This window comes from Amphiura filiformis, chromosome 16, assembly GCF_039555335.1.
Source record: "Amphiura filiformis chromosome 16, Afil_fr2py, whole genome shotgun sequence".
NCBI classification, from domain to species: Eukaryota; Metazoa; Echinodermata; class Ophiuroidea; order Amphilepidida; family Amphiuridae; genus Amphiura; species Amphiura filiformis.
In genome coordinates, this window is record NC_092643.1 from 34,008,402 (window position 1) to 34,029,275 (window position 20,874).

Here is a 20,874-nt window from a genome sequence, read left to right on the forward strand (position 1 = left end):
TAAGACAAAGATGTAGATTAAAGCCATTATATATGATTCAAGTCAAATTTTAATCTTGTTATTCCTTGCCAAAAGTTATGAAATAATATTACTAACAACTGTTGGTAAGGTTTTCTGTCCACTTTAATACAATGAGGTAAAATGAAAGAAATTCCACTTACTATAATCTGACACCAAATTAAAATGACTAGTTTATGTCTGAAATCCTGTCAACCAGACCAAAAATGCTGTACTGTGCAGGTCAGCAACCAATCACGCCGCGCCTTTGCCCTGACATCAGATGCAAACTAGTCTTTTTAATTCGGTCTCAAATTATATCTTGCCGGCTTAATCGTAGAGCTCTATGACATAAATTTGAAATTGTTCTATTATCCTGCAAACACACCACATTTGGCTGATTCCAATTAAGTGTAAACTGGGACATGTGTAAAAATTATAATTATGGCAAAACATCCGGTTTTAAAAATGAACCAAATTCATTTCAAAAGGTCATACATCATGGCTTAAAGGATAGACTTGTATGTATGATTCAAATAACACTCAAATAGTCCTATACATGTTTGGGCATCGACCTTTGAACTTTATGGGCAAGACTATCACATCATAATGTGACATAGAAGCTACCTTATGAATGATATAAAAGGTCATTCAACTAGTATAAATCTTGGGCATTTCAAGATGATCCAATGTTGCATATTGAGGAAGCAGGCTTGTCAATAAACACCAAGAATTCATGGGTATCTATCATTTTGATACAGCTGCATTTTAGTCTGTCTACTTCCAAAGCAAAAGGCAATAGGAGATAAAGTGTTTTAACATGGGAGGGCCAAGCTGATGAAACCACCTGCAATCTGCAGGATGGTTTTCTCCTTACCTATGTCACACAGTGTTCCGGTGTATCCATCATGACAATCACATCTATATGCTGCCATACCTTCATCAAAGCAGTCACCATATACACAGGGCTCTATGACACAGTCATCATGATCTGGAGGTGAAAACAGTAAGATTATTGATTTAAGGTTTATTGGTTATCAAGTTTAACATTATGGTAATAGTCTGAATGGTCATTAGTCCAAAAAGGGTTTAGGACATTTTATGTTAGGATTCGGATTAGGGATGAGGTTCAGTATGTTAGGATTCAGGTTACGGATAAGGTTAGGGTTAAAGTTGTTGGGTTTTCGGACATAAACCCTGTATCTAATGTTATGGCCACATCCTATTCAAAGATGATGATTTTTCTTTCCTAGGCTCAAAACAAATCAAGTACTCATAGTTTGAAAAAAAAAATAGAATAGAATAGACATCTGGCCGTAATGAGAGATCATTCTGTGTTTCCTTCTCAAATCATCTCAGAAGTTTACAACTTCTACACTAACACAGGGGTCGCCAACCTTTTTGTTGGATCTGAGGGCCATTGCAAATGTCAAACAGGCTAACCGCCCGCATCCATTGTTATAACAAACTTTTATAATATGTTCATAATGATATTTTTACGTGAAAAAGGCTTTGGACATCCTTGAGGGCTGTAGGTTAACTCGTCGGCAGAGTGCTACACTATCGTAAGTGCAGTTTGGACAGTTTTACAGGAGGAGCATTTTGTGTTTAGCGTAGCCATTTGTTTCAAGTAGCCATAAAATGACATGGGAATGTAAAGCAATTTGATTTTAATAATATAAACTATATAAATGGTGTTAAAGTTAATAAATCGATGAATTATTTACTGATTTAGATGTCGTAAGTGCCACATACGATAGTGTTACACTCAAATTAAAATGAGTGTAGAGTGCAACACTATCGTGATGTGCCACATACTGATAGTGTTGCACTCAAATAGAAATAAGTGTAGAGTGCAACACTATCGTATGTGCCACATACGAGAGTGTAGCATTCATTGCTAAATTAGGATATACGTAATATCGGCTCAAATATCCAATATTTTGTCATTTTATGTTTCTTAACAAGTGTTAATTTATTTTGGCACATAATATTTACAACAGCAAGACACCTTTTGCCGTAATGTTATCTCTCAAGATTTATTAATGAATCTAAAACTAAAACACCGGATTTATCGCCTCTATTACCAGTCACAGGAGCTATGAACTTAGCCAGCATGATGACAACGCATACAGCCGCCAGCGTCACTACCAGTGATGTGTTAGAGACTGTTTTGCACTTACGATGGTATAGCATTCCGTGATTTTGTTGTTTAGGCCCAATAAAGTAGCGTATGTGGCACATACGATGGTCTTGCAGAAAAATGAAAAACAGAATTAGCGTGCAAGACTATCGTAAGTGGCACATACGATAGTCTTGCATGCATTATTTAAAATTGCATTGCACTTACGATATTCTATTTTATTAATTAAAAAATAATTAAGCAATTTTGAAACTTAAAACCTAGTTTAAAATGTGCGCTTTTATATGGCCTTCCATAATTCGTCAAAATCTCATTTTGGCCAAAAATGTCACTTACGATAGTGTAGCACTCTGGCGACGAACTGTTTTACTTGCTGAAGGGCCATTAGTTCAATATTTCTCAGTTCCAAAGGCAAAATGTTTAGATTTTTTACATTTCCCTTCCAAACAACTGATGCACAGTTATTAACCGCAAATGCATACCGCATAATCATTTTTGTTTATTATTTAGCCTTATTCTATAAAATATATCGTCGGCAGAGTGCAACACCATCATAAGTGCAGTAGAATGCAATAGCTGCCATTTGCAACATTTCAATGAATGTACTTACTTTTAACCAATAACACTAGAAAAAACACCCAACTACATGTAAAGGTGGTATCTTGGGGTTAGCTTAGTAGCCATCAGGAAAGTATACATAACATCACCACTTTACAATGTGCACGATGAGGGGATTGTGCTGCAAACAGTAGGTGTTTTACAAAAGGCAGCTATTACATCTACTGCACTTACATTAGTGTTGCACTCTACTGACGATATGATTCTATATAATTATCATATAATCTTAACTCAATGACTCTAACTTACCCCATCCACCCATCATCCATTCATACTGATATGACCCATTAAACCATGTTGGCCAGATGGCTAACTCATCAAACAGACCGGTAGATTGACCAGTAAAATCACCACCATTATGTCGACATCCTAGTGTGAGTAGACCTATGATTGGAGCCAGGAAGCTAGTGCCACCAGTCAGGTCTTCTCCGACAACTTGTGCATCTATTAACAACTGTAGGTTAGAGGTTGGCGGGTGTAAGATTATGTTATGGAGGAAGTCATTGCTCAAATGCGGAATCATGGTAACAGGTGGTACTGAAATATTGAGTGGTCAAGGTCAAAGTATCTGTTATTGGGTAGTGTGCAAACCAAAATCTGACCATATTGAAGCAGCTCATACGGGAGCACACCACTAAATCAATGCACCATTTGTGCAACCCTAATGAGTTCTTGTAAAATACCAAAACTTTTTGAGATATTATGGGCTGCTCTTTGGACTAATAATCAGAGAGAGTAGCGAATTATAGCTTTAATAAAAGTGTTAAGTCTATGCATGAATTTAAATCGCCAAAGAAGTCAGTAATCAAGGAAATAGGTCCGCAAATTCAAAAGTGGGCAGAAACAGGTTTGCAGTCTTGAGAGCATGTCAAAAACGATGAGGGCGCAGTTTATCGGAAATCTACTCATACATTGTAACATAATATATTAAACTTTCATTGATTTGCAATTGACTGATTATCATAAAATACTTCAAAAAGAGCTGAAAACTAGGCCTCAAAATGAGCAAAGAAAATGTGCATTTGTATGTATATTTCATTGGGCTGATTACTTAGTGGTATATACTCCCATACCTGCACCCTTGGCCCTTCAGAGCACTTTATCACAGCTCCCAGGTGCAAGATACCAATGTACCACTATGTATGGCTATTCACTCATATAACATTTAAATTAAGGGCTTGGATATTGATATCAGAAGGACAACCCTTGTATTCAAATACAATACGATATGTCTGATGTGCTCTTAGGTCCAACAAAAAATATGTGAAAATGTCGCTATTCGAGCCCTTAAGAGAAGGGGTATGAACGTTTGGACAGTATTTATTGTGGGACATTAGAGCACATCAGACATATCGAATCACATTCTGAATAATGAAGAATGTCCTTCTGATATCAAATAATTTTGATTTTTGAAATTCGCAATGTAATACACATTTTATGGCAAATCATTAAAATTGATATTTTGATATTTAACAGTACTCAAGTAAACTTTATAAATCTGATGATTTATACTTAACGGTATGTAGGTGGGATGAAATGCCGACGAAAAATTGAAAATTATGACCTTTCAAATTGAATATATGAATTTTTTTTCCAAAAACAACAAAAAAAAATTAGGTCTTTTTGGGAAAAAAATCCATATCTTCAATATGCAATTCTTCAGAATGCAATTTGATACGTCTGTGGTGCTCTCATGTCCCATAAAAAATACTGTCGAAACGCTCTAAACGCTCATTTCAGATCCCTTAAGACAGAGTAAAAAATTCTGAACTTCTTTCTTACCTTCAAACCCTTAGTGGCATCCCAGGTGAAGCCGACATTCTTCCACAAGTCAGCTGGGATCATGTCCTGTACTTCTACATTCCATTCATTGGACCCATCACCAAGGATGACACCAATCTTCTTTGCGCCACGGTAGATGCCAAAACCAACAGAATCTGGAGGACCTGCAAAATGTGGGTAATTGATGTCGAATTAGAATGAAACCTTTATTACTGTAGGTGATGTTCCACAAATAATACACAAGCAGAACAGGAACTTTGAGAGATATCATCAAAGTTACTAATAATACATGTCTAGCTAAATTATTGCACATGACCAACATGGGATGGGAGATGCTAATTTTTTCATGTTTTCAAGAACTAAATTTTGAAAGTATTTTATCCATGGAAAGAGTGTTAAAATAACAATATGAAGCTGAAAAAAACCATGATGCATTTTGCTTCAAAAACTGGTCACACATGCTGGCTTTCCGTTGAAATGTACATAAAGGCCAGAAGGCAGGATTTCCTATCTAGAAGCTGCAAATGTCTGATCACATGGCTATTATATATTCCCTTTTATCTGTTAAAAGAACATGTAGAGATTTGTCTTGATGACCCAACCAATGCCCACACATTCCAATGATTTGGCATATTTACAATGCGAGCCAGTTCTTGATACTGTTGATATCAGAAAGTTTAGAAATTGTAAAATGAGTTCTGACAGGGGGGCATTTACCCCCATGCCACCCTGGCACTGCCATTGCACAACCTTACCTGAAGTAAGAATGTAATATGTTCCTGATTCTTTGATTTCTGTCAGCGTCAATCGGATCCACAATGACACCGACAGCCCGCTGCCACATACGTCTGGATCGCTCACACAGTGTCCTGAGAAATCCCCAAAGCTCACACAGTCAGTGATGTCTGCCCCGCTTGTGCGAACCGCATAGCCTGACACGGCATAGTCATTGATGGTAGTCAGCTGAGGGTCGCCGTTGAATTCACTTGCATTGACGTTTTGGTTGGCGTATTTGTCATCACCTGTGGTGTTTAATGCATCGAACGACCAATAGAGGGCGCCATCTACTTGCGATATTATAGTGTCGTACTGTGAATCTGAATGAAACAAAACGCACCAAAACAAATCAATAATAGAAGTGTTAGTAATTTTTTTGTTACCACAGATGTCCGTCATTTTTTTATGTTACCACATATGTCAACAATTACATAGAATTTTCATGTGTGTGCCCTTGTTTGCTGGTGTTGACATAAGCACAAACGGACTACAGTTTCCATTACATGTGCTATTTTTCACATGTCTCTGATTGACAGCATTTAAAAAACCACCCCTACATACCCCACACCCCTACACACACCCCTACTTAAGTACAGACCTTCAACTGAGGACCCAGTTTTTTGACAACCATGGACCTATCCAACCGAGGATCAAAGCTAAGTGCCAAAACGTGGACCTATTTAACTCCTAACAAACCAATGGAGACCTGCAGCTACACTAGCAAACAAGTCGTGTATGCAGTTTTTATATATCGTTTACGATAACCTGGTAAGGTAGGGACAACCCTGAACATCCACATTTCCTGGGTGTCCTGGTTTTCCAGATATTTTTACAGCATTTTTTATCGTTTGCAGTTCTTGACAAACACACCCCTACTTGTAAATACCTCCAAACCAGGACCTCATTCTGCATAATATGATTTAATCCTATCTAACCGAGGACGCACACACCCGATTTCAATCGACACACCTCGCACCTACCCCACAAACACCAGACAACTTCCTATCCAACCGTAGCCCCTCCTGAACTCCCTATACCTAGACCCGTTTTAAATGCATTTTTACGTTATTTGCGATGTCCTGGATATATAGCAGATCATGAACATCCACGGTCGCTGGTGTGTCCTCGTTAGTGATGTGTGTATCCATATGTAGGTCCTCGTTTGGGTTTGCAGGTACATGTAATTACAAACATACACCCCTCCCCCACACACAAAGCATTAGCCAGAGGGGTGTTTTTAGGGTGTCCAAAATGGTTAAAAATACCTTATTCCACTTCCTATTCACTCCATTATAAAAATTAGAATTTTAGGGTGTCCAAATTGAAAACAGGGTGTCCAAATGACACCTGGACACCCCTCTGGCTAATGCCTCCCACACACACAAATGCACTTACTATATTGACAATCTTTTCCCCAGTAGCTGTAATCACAATTGCACCTGTAATCATTCACAAGGTCTGTGCAGGTGCCTCTGTTGCTACATAACTGTCCAGCACACTCATTGATCTCTGTGATTGGTAAAAAACAAAATACATTAGGTTAAACAAAAATAAAATCTGTTTCCTGTAGGGTGTGACAATTTGATATTTTTGGGACTTATTTTAGCAGTGGTGTTGTTGTTGTTTAGGAAATCCAGAAAAAAACCCTGGATATTTTCAAGCATAAAATGGAAATGCCTAAGCAAAAATTAAAACTATCTTTTTCATGAAGTCAGTTTAGAGGATATATGAATCAAACCACTTTTTAAAATTCAGTCTACAGTGTTCCTAAAAGTTCTAATTTTCATAGACATTTTGTAACATTTGCTGAAGAGGATGCCCTCAATGTTGTCTAAAATTAGGATTTTTACACGATTGTGATATACTTTTTGTAAACTAACATACTATGCAAAAATCAAGGCTTTAGGTGCTGTAGTTGTGACAAAAATCCGGGATTTTGAATTAAACAATGGAGTACGTCATTGAATTATTATGGTTGAAATATTAGTCAAACATGTACACAATATTTATAACACTGTACTATATGGCATTCAAGAAGGTCATAACACATCACAAGGAATGGCCTAACTCATGGTCGACCGAGTGACATTCATTACATATATCTGCTGGTATTTAATAGGCATTTTCTTTGTGTTACCTCATCTGTTCTGGCCAAAATTAAAAGGGGCATATCTGACAGTTATAACTAACATTCTGTAGAAAAGAAATACAACTATATTTCCATGGAAATATTTTAATATTGCTTTACCATCTATAAATCTGGAGATTTTGTGCTACATGCCTGAAAATGCTACCTAAATCTGCTGCACTGAAAAAAACCAAACCTACCCCTCTGCTAAGAAACTCCCTCCCAGTCTCCCAAGAGGGTACTCAGAAGAAAGATCATACAGCGATATGCCATTTTGGTATATCAATGACCCTCTTTCTAGGTATTTTCGGTATAAATTTTCCAAAATTGTCACAAAAAATAACAAAATTTTCCGAATATTTTGGCAATTTGCATCGAATTTGGCAGAAAAATTTGACTCTTGATATAGTGATGAGTCCATATATTCGGTATATGGATGGGACCACTTTCAAATTCTCAGCAGCCCATCCTTACCTAAACCAAACTTTAGTACCCTACAGGCCAGGTCTATTCTTTACCTTTTAGTTGTGTACTCACCAATACAATTGACTCCATTGCCATTATACCCAGGGAAGCATGCACACCTATAATCAGGTGCCAGATTTATACAGTTGGCATACACTGGGTGACAATTGTCCAAGTCTAGGTCACATTCATCAATGTCTAATGGATGAAGATAAAAATGAATGATGATGAAAACACTACATGATTGCAAAAATTATGCTCGGCAATATGTGACATGATCAAGAGGAATGAGTCGGATGTCGCCCCGGGATGTTGATAATATTGTTTTTGAGATATTGGCAAAAACAGTGTTTAAATTCTTTTGTTTTATATTGTTTTCAGCCATTGATAAATTGCTCATAACTTGGTAACCAGATGTCCGATTTTGATGGGGTTTGTATAAAAAATAGGGCATTCATAAACTGCCAGAAAATGATGTAAAAAACGTCTAATTGATTGCCGACATGTGACTCATTCCCCTTGATCATGTCTCATATAATGTTGGTTTGGGACATTATAATAGGCTCAAATTAGGACCAACTGTGTCTTTCATGGGGTAGGATGATAAAGGTATTAGACATTGTGCATGCTAGAATGCCTTATCTCAGTGTTTGAAACAAATATGAGTTAGGGCCAAAAAGTCTTAACTCCCAGTTGAGGTTTTCTGGCTAAACTGAAATTTACTCTAATGAGATGTGACTACAAAATGTAAGTAGAATTGTTCTATATCTGCAATATGAACTTTGATTGGGTTGAAGCTTGATGGTTTTAAGAATCTGTGGGTGGATTTTGGTAACAAAATCTCAAATGGCTAAAAAGTGAGTTACGGCTTTCTGGTTCTCAGTCCTCAATATAAAAATAAACTCAAGTTGTCATGGATCAAAGTTGGACATTAACATTTCCCTCAATTTGGTTGCATTTACCTGGAGGGGGGCACTGGTATTCTGAATTGGACATTATGCTCAGGTATGAACTTTCAAACAGCATTTTCCTCAGGCTTCCATATTACCCTAAACAAATTCGCTGCATCTTACTACATTACTATTATTTTACTACCCAAAATTGCAGAAAACAAGCATAATCTTTCTTTTCATGCAGTGTTTATTACAGTCTTTCACACCATGGGCACTACCAATTGAATTATTGGCCTCTAAGAACTATTTTGATTGGTAACACAGAGGGCTATATCATGTATTGAGCCAATCAGAGATATAGTAAGAATAGTTAGTATGGCTGAATGGGAGTAACCTTAAAATTGCTTACAGATCTAAAAGCTCTACTTTAATTGGTTTCTTAGATTATTATATCATGTAATTAACCAATCAGGGCCACTGTTGATTTACCTGTGCAATAGGTAGTCCCATCACCTTCAAATCCACTAGCACATATACAATTGAAGCTGTCGTCAGTGTCAAAACATGTCGCATTACCATCGCAGTTGTCAATCCCCAGCGAACATTCATCTAAAGTTTCTATGTAGGAGAAAAGGTAAAGGTAAAGTATGGTATTAAAAAGGGATAAACTTGTGTTCACAGGCTGGAGTGCATCTGTCATTCAAAGTGATTGGGCCAGACTCATAATGTTCAGGGGTTCAAATTTGCAATCAATTGCGGGAACCAGTTTAGGTTCTCGCAAATGGCTTTTTGCGAGAACCTTTGGTTCTCATCAGAACCAGGCTTTCGATTCCCGCAAAATATTGAGAAAAAAACCGTGTAAAATCATAATACCCTATAAATAGGTGGGAATTTGTATGCAACTTACTATAACATTATTAATAACAAAACCAAGTTGATTATCTTTTTTTTTGTTAAAAGTAGCTGTTCCAACTTTGAATCCTGAAAGTAATTTTAGTTTACCGAACGTAAAATACTGACTACACAGCAAGCTCAGCAACTTTAATTTCTTTAGCTTATTAAACTTCGACTATCGCTGTGACTTACCTATCATGCATTAATGAGACCTCAACATAACATTCATGTCTTAAATATAGTGCAGTTTAAAAGGTTTTACACCCGTTTGAGTTCTATTTTTGGAGAATTTGAGGCCGCGGATGACACAATCTGCTACTGTTAGATACGCGATGAACATGATGAAGAGATGTCAAAACATGAAAATATACCATATACCGCAATACCCCTAATTTCACTTGATATCTATTTACATCTATTCATACCTAAATTTATTACAAATTTCCTTAAATGTTCGCTGAAAATTGCTTAAAATAGCTTTTGTATGTACTGTTATATGATTCGCAATTTTAAACCATATCTTTTCAAATGAAATGCAAACTAAATTAAATTAAATTTATTCCACGTATTATTTTGTACATCAGGTAAAGGGTGAGCACGTGTGTAATAAATGACGACGTCATTTGACGATTAATTATTCAAGTTACGATTAATTATTCATGTTTACCAGATACTTTCGTAAGAAAGAGATGCCGTGATTGGTGGAAACAGGCAAAGTGAAAGTGATACAAACCAATGAAGGAGACTTTCATTACTAGCAAGGTCACAGCTATTATTATGGGGGTGATCGTTTATAAACACTAAAATTACATGGGCCATGGATTTCATGCTCACTGTGATTTCTGTTCGTGATCGTACAATAAATTGACAGTTAAAATGATGAAATCTTTGCCTTTTCCCCCAAACATTTCAGAATTATATTTTTTTAATGCACTAATGATGTTATTAAGGTGAGCACATGCGTGTAATAATTATATAATAAGCTTTAAATTGACGATGCCATTTAGCGATTAATTATTCATGTCATGATTAATTATTCATATGACCCGACTCTTTGGTAAGAAAGAGTTGCCGTGATTGGTGGAAATACGTAAGATGAAAGTGATTTACCCAATGACATAGATGCTTTTATTACTAGCGAGGTCATATCTATTATTATGGGATGGTGGGTTGTAAACACAGGCCAGGGCGAAACTTTCATGCTCTGTACGTGATCGTACAATATAAAGTAATCGACAGCTAAAATGATGAAAACTTTGTCTTTTTCCCCCAACATTTCAGAATTATATTCATGGATTAATGAGATTATTAAATCATATTTCCGTTGCAGTAAAAAAGGTAAAAATAACACAAAATGTGATCTTAGACTTCCAAGCTTGTGCGCGAACCAATTTTGGTTCGCCCAGTTGCAACCCGGCGAGAACCTTCACGCGAACCGGTTCGCGGGTTCGCGTCGGATTTGAAACCCTGATGTTACTGCAGGGAGATCATTACAACTCCTCTATAGCGAGTCTGTTACCTTCCCAGCATTGAATAAAGTTGGTTCCCAATTATACACCTGGGTGGGGAGAGGCAATAGCAAGTTGATATCAAGTCATGACAATGCCAATGTGTTGAGTAATTATGAAAGGCTCTTCAATGAAGGGAAGGTAAAACAGACTGATCAGACATGAGACACATAGTACTCAAGGATTGTACTCATACACACTTACAATTGCTGTACACATACTCAGATTCAAGTACTTAATTTTACTCATATTTAAGCCAAAGTACTTGTAATCAAGGTTGGTCATTATACCATATTCGTACTCATGACAAAGCACTTGTACTCACAACCATGTACTTGTACTCATAAAAAGTCCAATCTTACATGTGAAAACATACAAACAAGCATACAAACAGTGCATCTGTAGCCTAAAGAAGTATGCACCAAAGCACATGTGCCAACTACTACCAGGCCAGCTCAAGCTTGATCCTCATCTCCACCACTCTATTGGATCTCACAACCTTGCAGTTCAAATTCCAAGATCAAACTGTTTTAGTGATGAAAAGAATTCATTCCATCAATAGCTCGCACACGGAACATGCTTCGGAGCGCCTCACTATGCAAGAAATGTGAAACAGGGCGGCTTCAAAAAGAGGTAAACCACTATCTATGCACCAACAAGTCGGCTTTACCACAACGAAAACAGTTATTGCCTTGATATGCCTTGACATAAAAAACAACTTACCTAAACATATTATGCCATTACCAAACAGGCCATCATTACATTAAAAAAAAACTTACCTAAACATATTATGCCATTACCAAACAGGCCATCATTACAGGTGCAATTGTAGCCTCCTATTGTGTTTGTGCATGATGCAAGAAATGAGTGGCAATCATCTGTCCCATCAGAGCATTCATCAATATCTGCAATTATTTTAGGAAAACAATGGAAAAGTAATGATGAATATGTTTGGGATTGAAACTAATGAAGGCATGTAGTATATATGATGTGACACGCAATGATTATAAATAAAGGTTAGCAACTGGACTAATGATATGCTTGGGGCACAGCATACAACCCATTCACTACTTTGTGAAATCAGTTCTTTCGCACAATTCCAAGAAGAATGAAGATGTTGGAGTCACATTTTTAGTGATGTTTCACCACTAGAGGTGTCACATACTGGCAACCCATCACACCTGACTGTTTCCTTTTACAGGCAACTACCGTAGAGGGTGTGATGAGTTGGTTAAAGATATTCTTGAGTGAATAGCCCCCTCGTCCAAGTTATTTACTCAAGCGACAACATGTATTCACCCAGGGATTTGATTATATACTGACCTGTACAGCTGGAAGTGCCATCCCCGGTGTATCCATCTGCACAATCACAAGAGAAAGACCCAGCTGCATTGGTGCAGACGCCTAACTCATTCAGGCAATTATCAGTCCCTTTTGTGCATTCATCAATATCTAAGAAACAAAAGCAATGGTCAGTGGTAAGTCATGAAAGTTAAAAACAAATGTTTACATGTACCTGTTTAAGATTTATGATTTTTCTTGAGTACTAAAAGTCAAACTTAGGATCAACTGCTATGGTGACGGTTTGTCATGTTGTGCTATGTTGAAGCAAAGAAGGTCTTTGGTCATTTTGAAGCTTGGTATGTTGAATTTGGCATAAGGTTCACTACAAATGTATGTAGAATATGAAGTTTGCTATGTCAAAGGTTTGATGTGTCAAATATACATAAGGTTCGCTATGTAGAATATGATACATAATTTGACATCCTTTTTTCATATTAGACACAGTGTGCCTTCGACATAGCGAACTTTCAACATAGCATGTGTAAACTGTTAGTCTTTGTGGAATGGGACCTTGGTATTGATACCTGTCCTGGTTATAAAAATACAGTGGACAAGTTGAATTGCTGATAGGCTACTTGTAAACCACCGCTAAGTTGATTTTTTTTTAAATGAAGTGTGAGCCCCTAGGCCCCCATTCTACCGAAATCAGGACAAAAGTTTTTACTTTGATACATTCTGTAAAAGGTATTTGGGTTTGGGTTTGTTTTCAACATTTTGAGATCCTAAATTGTAAAAAACAAACACTTTTTTAAACATTTCTAAACTACTTTGAAATGATATATAATATTAAGCATGCTTTTGGATGTCATCTTTGTTTACAAAATCCTACCGAGCTGACCCTGTTTGTTTGTTTGTTTATTTCTTCTTTTATTAACTCTGGGTCCATACTCCATATTCAGAGAGACTTTTAAGCATCCCTCTGGTCTTCCATGGACTTGCCTCCTGGAGAGGTTGAGTGGACGAACAAGCAATTATTTCCTTAGCCTTAGTTCGCTACTTACCATTGCATGTGATGCCATCACCAGCAGCCTCATAACCAGAGTTGCAACTACAGTTGTAAGAGCCAACCAAGTTAACGCAGGTGGAACTTGATGTGTCGCATGAGTCTGTACCTTCATTACACTCATCTATATCTATAGAATATAGACAAATAAGTTCAGAAAAATTATGAACAAACATCTTCATTGGCATGATTGGTGGTTTCTTATTTTCCTGTCTCACAGAGATATTTCAGTCACTCCCCCACCATGCACTCCGAGTCTGGGGTTGGGGAGAGGGTACTACCATGTTGAAGTATACAGGGATGTGTTTGTTTTTCACAACAAATTTGTAGATAGGTCCATCTTTTGATAAATCAACCATAAAAAATGAAAAAGTGGGGTATATAGATTGTTACAAAGCATCCTTAGAAATGGGTTTACGTTTTGAAAAGTCACCCCAAAATAACAATTTAAGGCAAAAATAATCTTAGAAATGGGGTAGTGTTTTTAATGATGGGGGGGGGACACACACCATCAAAAGTAATTCTTAATATCAATATTACCCCTCACAACCCTTCATTGAAAATCACACAGTGTGTCATGATTTGTCAAAAAGTGTCATGTGAAAGCACTACATTTGAAATTTACTCTGAGTCTGATTGTGTATGGAACATGTGCATATTTTTTTCTGTACAATCCGTGCAATTTGCAATTTTTTTGACATAAATCACTGGGCCCTGGATTTAGCCATTACCTGAACAGCCTGTTCCACTTGCAGTGCCATCTCCACCAAATCCTTGCTGGTTGCACACACACTCAAAGCTGCCACCGGTGTTATTGCATGTTGCTATTGACACGTCACAATTGTGTGTATTGTCGTTACATTCATCAATATCTGAAACATAGAAATTATTTTTGCTTGTAATAATGTTACTCCATAGTTGATACTTAAAACAAATAGTCTATCACAGGAATCATTTACCCCGTTTACATTGGGCAAAAGTCATAATCGACTTAATTCTTATCAAGAGTAAACAGGTACAGTCTTAAAATCGTAATTCAAAAGTCGTAATTCCAATGATGACTTGTATCATCATTCATTTGAAGTGAATTTGAATAAGTCGTCATTAATTACGACTTTTTGCTAATGTAAACAAACACGTTGTTGAATTCGTATTTACCTGCCGTAACCACTGGTACCAAACAAAGTCGATATTCGCGAATGCAAATTTGGAATTGAATTCAGCCAATGTAGTGTAAACATCCACCAAACGAATTAATATTCTGTCGTAATTCAAAATACAGCTTAAGGGGAATGAACGTTTGGACAGTATTTATTGTGGGACATTAGAGCATATCAGACATACCAAATTGCATTCTGAATACGAAGAATGGCCTTCTGATATCAAATAATTTTGATTTTTTGAAATTCACAATGTAATACACATTTTTAGGCAAATCATTAAAAATTGATATTTTTGATATTTAACAGTACGGTACTCGAAGTAAACTTTATAAACCTAAAGTGTATGTGTATGTAGGTGGGATGAAAAGCCGACGATCAAAAAAAAAAAAAAAAATTGTCATAAAATTTGTATTATATCGTGAATTTCATAAAATGATAATTAGTTGATACCAGAAAGACATTCTTCGTATTCAGAATGCAATTCGATAGGTCTGATGTGCTCTCATGTCCCACAAAAAATGCTGTCGAAATGCTCAAAACGCTCATTCCAGTTCCCTTAAGTCGATTACGACTTTTGCCCAAAGTAAACGGGGTAATTGTGAGCCATGGAAACATAACACCGGAATTGCAAGTATTTCTAAACAAACCTTGTATTCAGATATTCACTGTACTCAAGCGACTGTAAAAATATGTTGCAACAACATGTGCTAGGTTCTTTCTTTCCTTCCGTTATTAAAGTGCAGACCACATATGGATAGGCCTAATCACATTGCGTTGGTGGTTCATGCGTGGAGCAAACACATGCTGAAATATCAGGTACAATACATGCGTTAACCATCGCGTATTCGCCCACGACCAGTGTCCGAAATAAGGAAAATATGGAGGTTATCCCGAGGATAACTAAAGCATGAATTCTTCTTGTCCTCAATACATTTTGGTTGTCCCCAATATGTGTCATACTTATGGAGGTAAAATATATTGGTTGTCCAGGGGATAAGTACATAGCTCAACATGGTTGTCCCCAGTGATTTTTGGACAAGAGGACAAGAGGATAAGTGCTTATTTCGAACACTGCCCACGACGACAGACCAGGGTGCCCACTACACTGTGTTTTGGGGTCTTTAGCACAGCAAAATTATAATGAACTCCATATTTTTAAATTTTTTTAAATTATATGGGGTCCACCTGAACCCCATCATTTGAGACTAACATGTGAGAATTTGTGCCTAGAGACCCCAAAAATTGTTTGGGACCCCACAATTTTCAAATTTTGCAGATTATGGGGTCCAAATGGACCCCGTAATATTTGGCCCTAGCGGGAACCCTGCAACAGACGTCGAGCGTGTGCATAGATCCCTGTGGAAAATAATATGTCCTGGACAGTTAATGCAGTTCGCTTAATTTGTAATTTAAAGAAATCTGCAAAATATTATAATGGTGTGGTAATACATGAATCCAGATGTAAAGCTTATAACCAATTGATGATATTCTGTAAAAGTATGAGTAAGCTCTGACCGGGAGTTTCAACAGGTGCTGTGTATCATTGTATGTGTTTATATGTGTTTAATATCATAAATATGCATTTCCATACATACTTAGTCGTTGGTACAAAGAAATCGTTGCTCCAAAAATGATTGCAAATTACACATTTGTAATCATTTTTCACCACAAAATATGATCATCATTTGAAAACACAGGTGACGTGAGCAATGGTGAGGTCAAACAGGTTGTTAATTATTGTCAATATTAATATTTTGTGACATTTATAATAAAAAACAATTAACACTGAAGACACCCTATGGCACCTGCTACAACTTGAGAAGATCTCAAACGTTCGAAATTTGTAGTTACCATGTCCATATGTTACTAGTATAGACTGCCTAACTGGCCTGTATCTCGTTTCGGCCAAAGAACGTCTGTAATACATACCTGTTTTTAATGACTTTGCAACAATGTTTCTATTGTCAGCAATAACAGCTTGCATTCACACTTTTGAGTTTATATGGTGAATTTTCGTACACATCATAAATAAGTGAAATCAGAATATCCTGAAAGGAATTTAGGTAACGAATTCAACGACACTGACCTCGCAACAGCTAATGTTTTCATATAAACATGGCGTCATTAGACAGTTTTAGCCTACGATTCGTATCCTACTATCGGATCGTTGAAGCAACGAAACCTCAATCCCCGGCCTCATTCACGAATTCACTCACCTTCCTACACCACCAGTTGAAATAAAACTCGAAACATCCCGTGTTATTCCTCAAAACTACATGCACCTTCATTAATAAAAAAATGAAATCCTAGTAGAAATCCGTTATCGAAAATTGTTTGATATAAAACGTCACCAAAAGTAATTTTTCTGAAGAGTTGATACCGCGTGTCAAAATGGCGGCCTCAGTCGCATCCCCCAGCTTTGTACGTGTACCCAGGTCACGGTATGTCTACGTGACGAACAGTCAAGGTCAGAGAACAGCGCAACCTGTCTGCTGTCAGGCCGTAATGGCTCCGCCCAATGAACGGCGCTGTCAATCACCCTTATTGCCTTTGTCGAACAGACTTTTACGCAGGTAAGAGCTCACGCTGTCCTCACTTTTAGGATCGACGCAATGCGCGTCAGGACGAAACAATCAGATTGAGTAGGAGACAATCATCGTGATGCCCACGTTGGAACCATGGGAGTACGGAAGAAATATTCATACCAGGACTGAAGCAAATGTGGCCATTTCTATGTTTGTACCGGCAGTACCGGACATTTTCCAACACGGAGCTAGCGGAAAATACTGCAAATTCGCCCAAGGTAAGCAAAGGGTTGGGGATCGATTTTTAACTTTGACTAAACTGTTTCGGAGTTAAGGCACGCTAAAAGTAGACCATTTCGGGGCTGTATTTGGTGTACATGTGACGCTTTTGAAAAGAGTAAAAACGACCACTTATTCGCTATTGCTGAAGTATACTGCTGAATCATGTACCAATACACAAGGTATTGGTACATGAGATCAGGTATATTACTAGTAATACTACAACTTGAGTAAGCTTAAATTTGCAAACAAAATTGTTAGTTTTTTTGAGAATTGTCACAGTTTAATTTTGACAAATCATATGCAAGATATATTTAATTAATGCAAGGACATCTTCATCCCCCTAAAAGACCCCCTAAAAGCCTGTAGTCTCTTATCATACTTGTTATGATGGACCATACAAGGAGGAGACCGTCCCTGGTAGCATCTTGCATGTAGCATGTAGATAGTTTAGACAGTAGTGTAGCATGTAGTGTGAGGGGACGACCGACTTGTGAGATAACGGGTAAACGCCCTGGTCTACCTTCAAGTGGCGGGGTTGTGAGCCAACTGACTTGTTCAGTTGGTGGCGGACAGACCAGGGTGGCTAGGAGAGGATTACTCACCCGCCTAGCTTACATATGAGTGGAACTGATTCATGATGAAGAACCAAAACAGCACCAGGGTTAAAGCCCTGAAACTACTAACCCGCCACTTCTTCTAATGGGCCTACAAAGGACAGAGCACCATGACGCTGCAGCCCTAAAGCCAATCGGAAGGTTTGATGGTTCTCCCAGCGGGACCAACACCAAGCCGACTCCCAATTAGACGGGTTGTTGCTGATACACCAAAGGAAAGAGTGGCACTACTAACTACAAAAACAAGTATTGGAATCGGGACCTGGAATGTTAGAACACTGTATCAACCAGGGAACCTGGAAATACTACTTAATCAAATGAAAAACTTTAAATGGGAAATACTGGGAATTGCTGAGACGCATTGGACAGACTCTGGCGAATTAACCATGGAAGGCTATAAAATCCTTTGCACAGGAAATGATACCATCCACAGAGCAGGAGTCGCTCTGATTCTCAACAAACAGGCACAAAATGCCCTCCTAGGCTACAACCCCATCTCAGCAAGAATAATGTCTGCAAGATTTCAAACTAAGACGGAGCAATCACCATCATCCAAGTATATGCACCCAATACTGCAGATACTGAAAACAGCGTGACGAATTCTACGACCAACTACAACATGAAATAAACAAAACGCCCAAAAAAGACATTCTAATGGTAATGGGGACCTCAATGCCAAAGTAGGAGACAACAACTCAGAATGGGCAAATGTAATGGGGAACTATGGATATGGGAACATAAACGCCAGAGGTGAAAAGCTGTTAACTTTCTGCGCCACAAACAATCTGTGCCTCACCAACACTATGTTCAAACAAAACAAAGCCAGCAGACAATGGACATGGGAATCCCCTGATCAAAGAACTCATAATAAAATTGACTTTATTATGATCAGCAGCAAATGGAAAGGATGCATTACAAACTCAAGGAGCTTTCCAAGTGCTGACGTGGATCCGACCACCAACTTGTACTAGCAAACATCCAACTGAAATTCAAGACTAAACCTAAACCAAAATATCCCAAGCGATATGATGTCTTCAAACTCAAGACTCAAGCTACAAGAGAGAGATATGAGGTCGAAATTGGGGGTAGCTTTGCCCCATTGCTTGACGATGAAGACACTGACATCAATGACTCATGGGAAGCAATAAAAACAGCATTCAGCAACACATCAAAGAAGATACTGGGAAACAAAAAGGCTCAAAAGCCTAAACCCTGGATAAGCGAGGAGGTCATCAGTTTAAGTGAAGAACGTTCAAAGGTCAAGCAGGAGAAACTGATAAAAAAAAAAAAAAAGACAAGGTACAACTACCTCACTAGGGAAATCAAACGGAAAACCAAAGGCTGCAAAGACATTTGGCTGAAAGACCTATGCAGAAATGTAGAGAATGCACACCAGGCTGCCAAGTCAAAAGAGGTGTATTCTACAATAAAGAAAATCACTAACAAACCAACCACCAAAATGCAGACTGTAAAGAACAAAGAAGGAAAGATACTAACTGAACTTCAAGATGTGAAAAACCGATGGAGAGAAAATTATGAACAACTTTACAACAACCAAAACCCTATTAATGAAGAGATAGTAAACAGCATCCCACAAATGCCAAGCACAGAAGAGGAGCCAGACATTCTGAAGGATGAGATTACCAGTGCCATAAAAAAGCTATCTGATGGCAAAGCACCTGGATATGACAACGTGACAGCTGAAGAGCTTAAGGCATCGGGTGAAGCAGGTGTCAAAATCCTGCACCGGCTGTGCAACAAAATATGGAAGAATGAAGTCTTCCCAGAGGACTGGGGAAAGGCCGTAATAACACCCATATTCAAGAAAAAAGACAAGCTAGACTGTGCAAACTACAGGGCATCAGCCTACTGAGCCATGCAGGAAAGTGTTCACCACCATTCTACAACGAGAATCATGAAAAAAGCAGAGGAGGTCATCTCAGAATCCCAAGCTGGCTTTCACCTGGAAGATCAACAGTCGACCAACTTTTCACCTTACGCCAAATCGCAGAGAAATTCCTTGAGAAAGGCAAGAACCTGTATTGCTGCTACATTGACTTTGAAAAGGCCTTCACACCATATGGCAGGATGGGCTGTGGAAAGCAATGGGATTCTTCGCTTCCCAAGTAAGATCATCAGGCTCCTCAAAGCACTATACAGTATATCAAACAGTGCTGTGCGTGTGAATGGCGACCTGACTGAGTGGTTTCACACAATAGTGGGAGTGCGGCAAGGGTGTGTGATATCCCCACAACTCTTCAACATACTTCTTGAACTTGTTATGCTGTACGCAACCCATGACACCGACATAGGAATATTGATCCAGGGACATATGATCTCAAAACTCCGCATCGCCGATGACATTGTGCTGCTAGCTGACTCTGCTAGTCACCTGCAGACTGCAGTGGACAACGTCTTTCGTAGCAGCTCGAACCTCGGACTGAAGATCAATATTGGTAAAACCGAAGTACAGGTTATCAGCAGCCAAAAAGTCAACCTTAACATCAACATTAATGGTAATCTGCTCAAGCAAGTGGATGAGTTTGTGTACCTGGGAGGCACCATATCTCAGAAGGGCACAAGCAGAGAAGACATCAAACACAGAATAGGAAAAGCTCTAGGAGCAGTCCAAAGACTTCATAGCATATGGAATGCAAAGGACATTCAACAGGCCACCAAAATTGAACTATACAGAGTCCTAGTACTATCTATCCTAATGTATGGAGCCGAAACCTGGA

At 38.1% G+C, this 20,874-nt stretch overlaps 1 protein-coding gene across 1 annotated transcript in view; it reads right to left on the minus strand.

Annotated features, from left to right (window-relative positions):
• The window catches only part of LOC140172580 (uncharacterized), a 63,581-nt gene that overhangs the window by 39,581 nt on the left and 3,126 nt on the right, over positions 1–20,874 (minus strand). Inside the window, 11 exon segments of the mRNA XM_072195721.1 lie at positions 875–988; positions 3,008–3,212; positions 4,541–4,704; positions 5,296–5,637; positions 6,713–6,826; positions 7,983–8,108; positions 9,293–9,421; positions 11,985–12,110; positions 12,529–12,657; positions 13,551–13,682; positions 14,284–14,424. Coding sequence (XP_072051822.1) covers positions 875–988; positions 3,008–3,212; positions 4,541–4,704; positions 5,296–5,637; positions 6,713–6,826; positions 7,983–8,108; positions 9,293–9,421; positions 11,985–12,110; positions 12,529–12,657; positions 13,551–13,682; positions 14,284–14,424 — 1,722 coding nt within the window.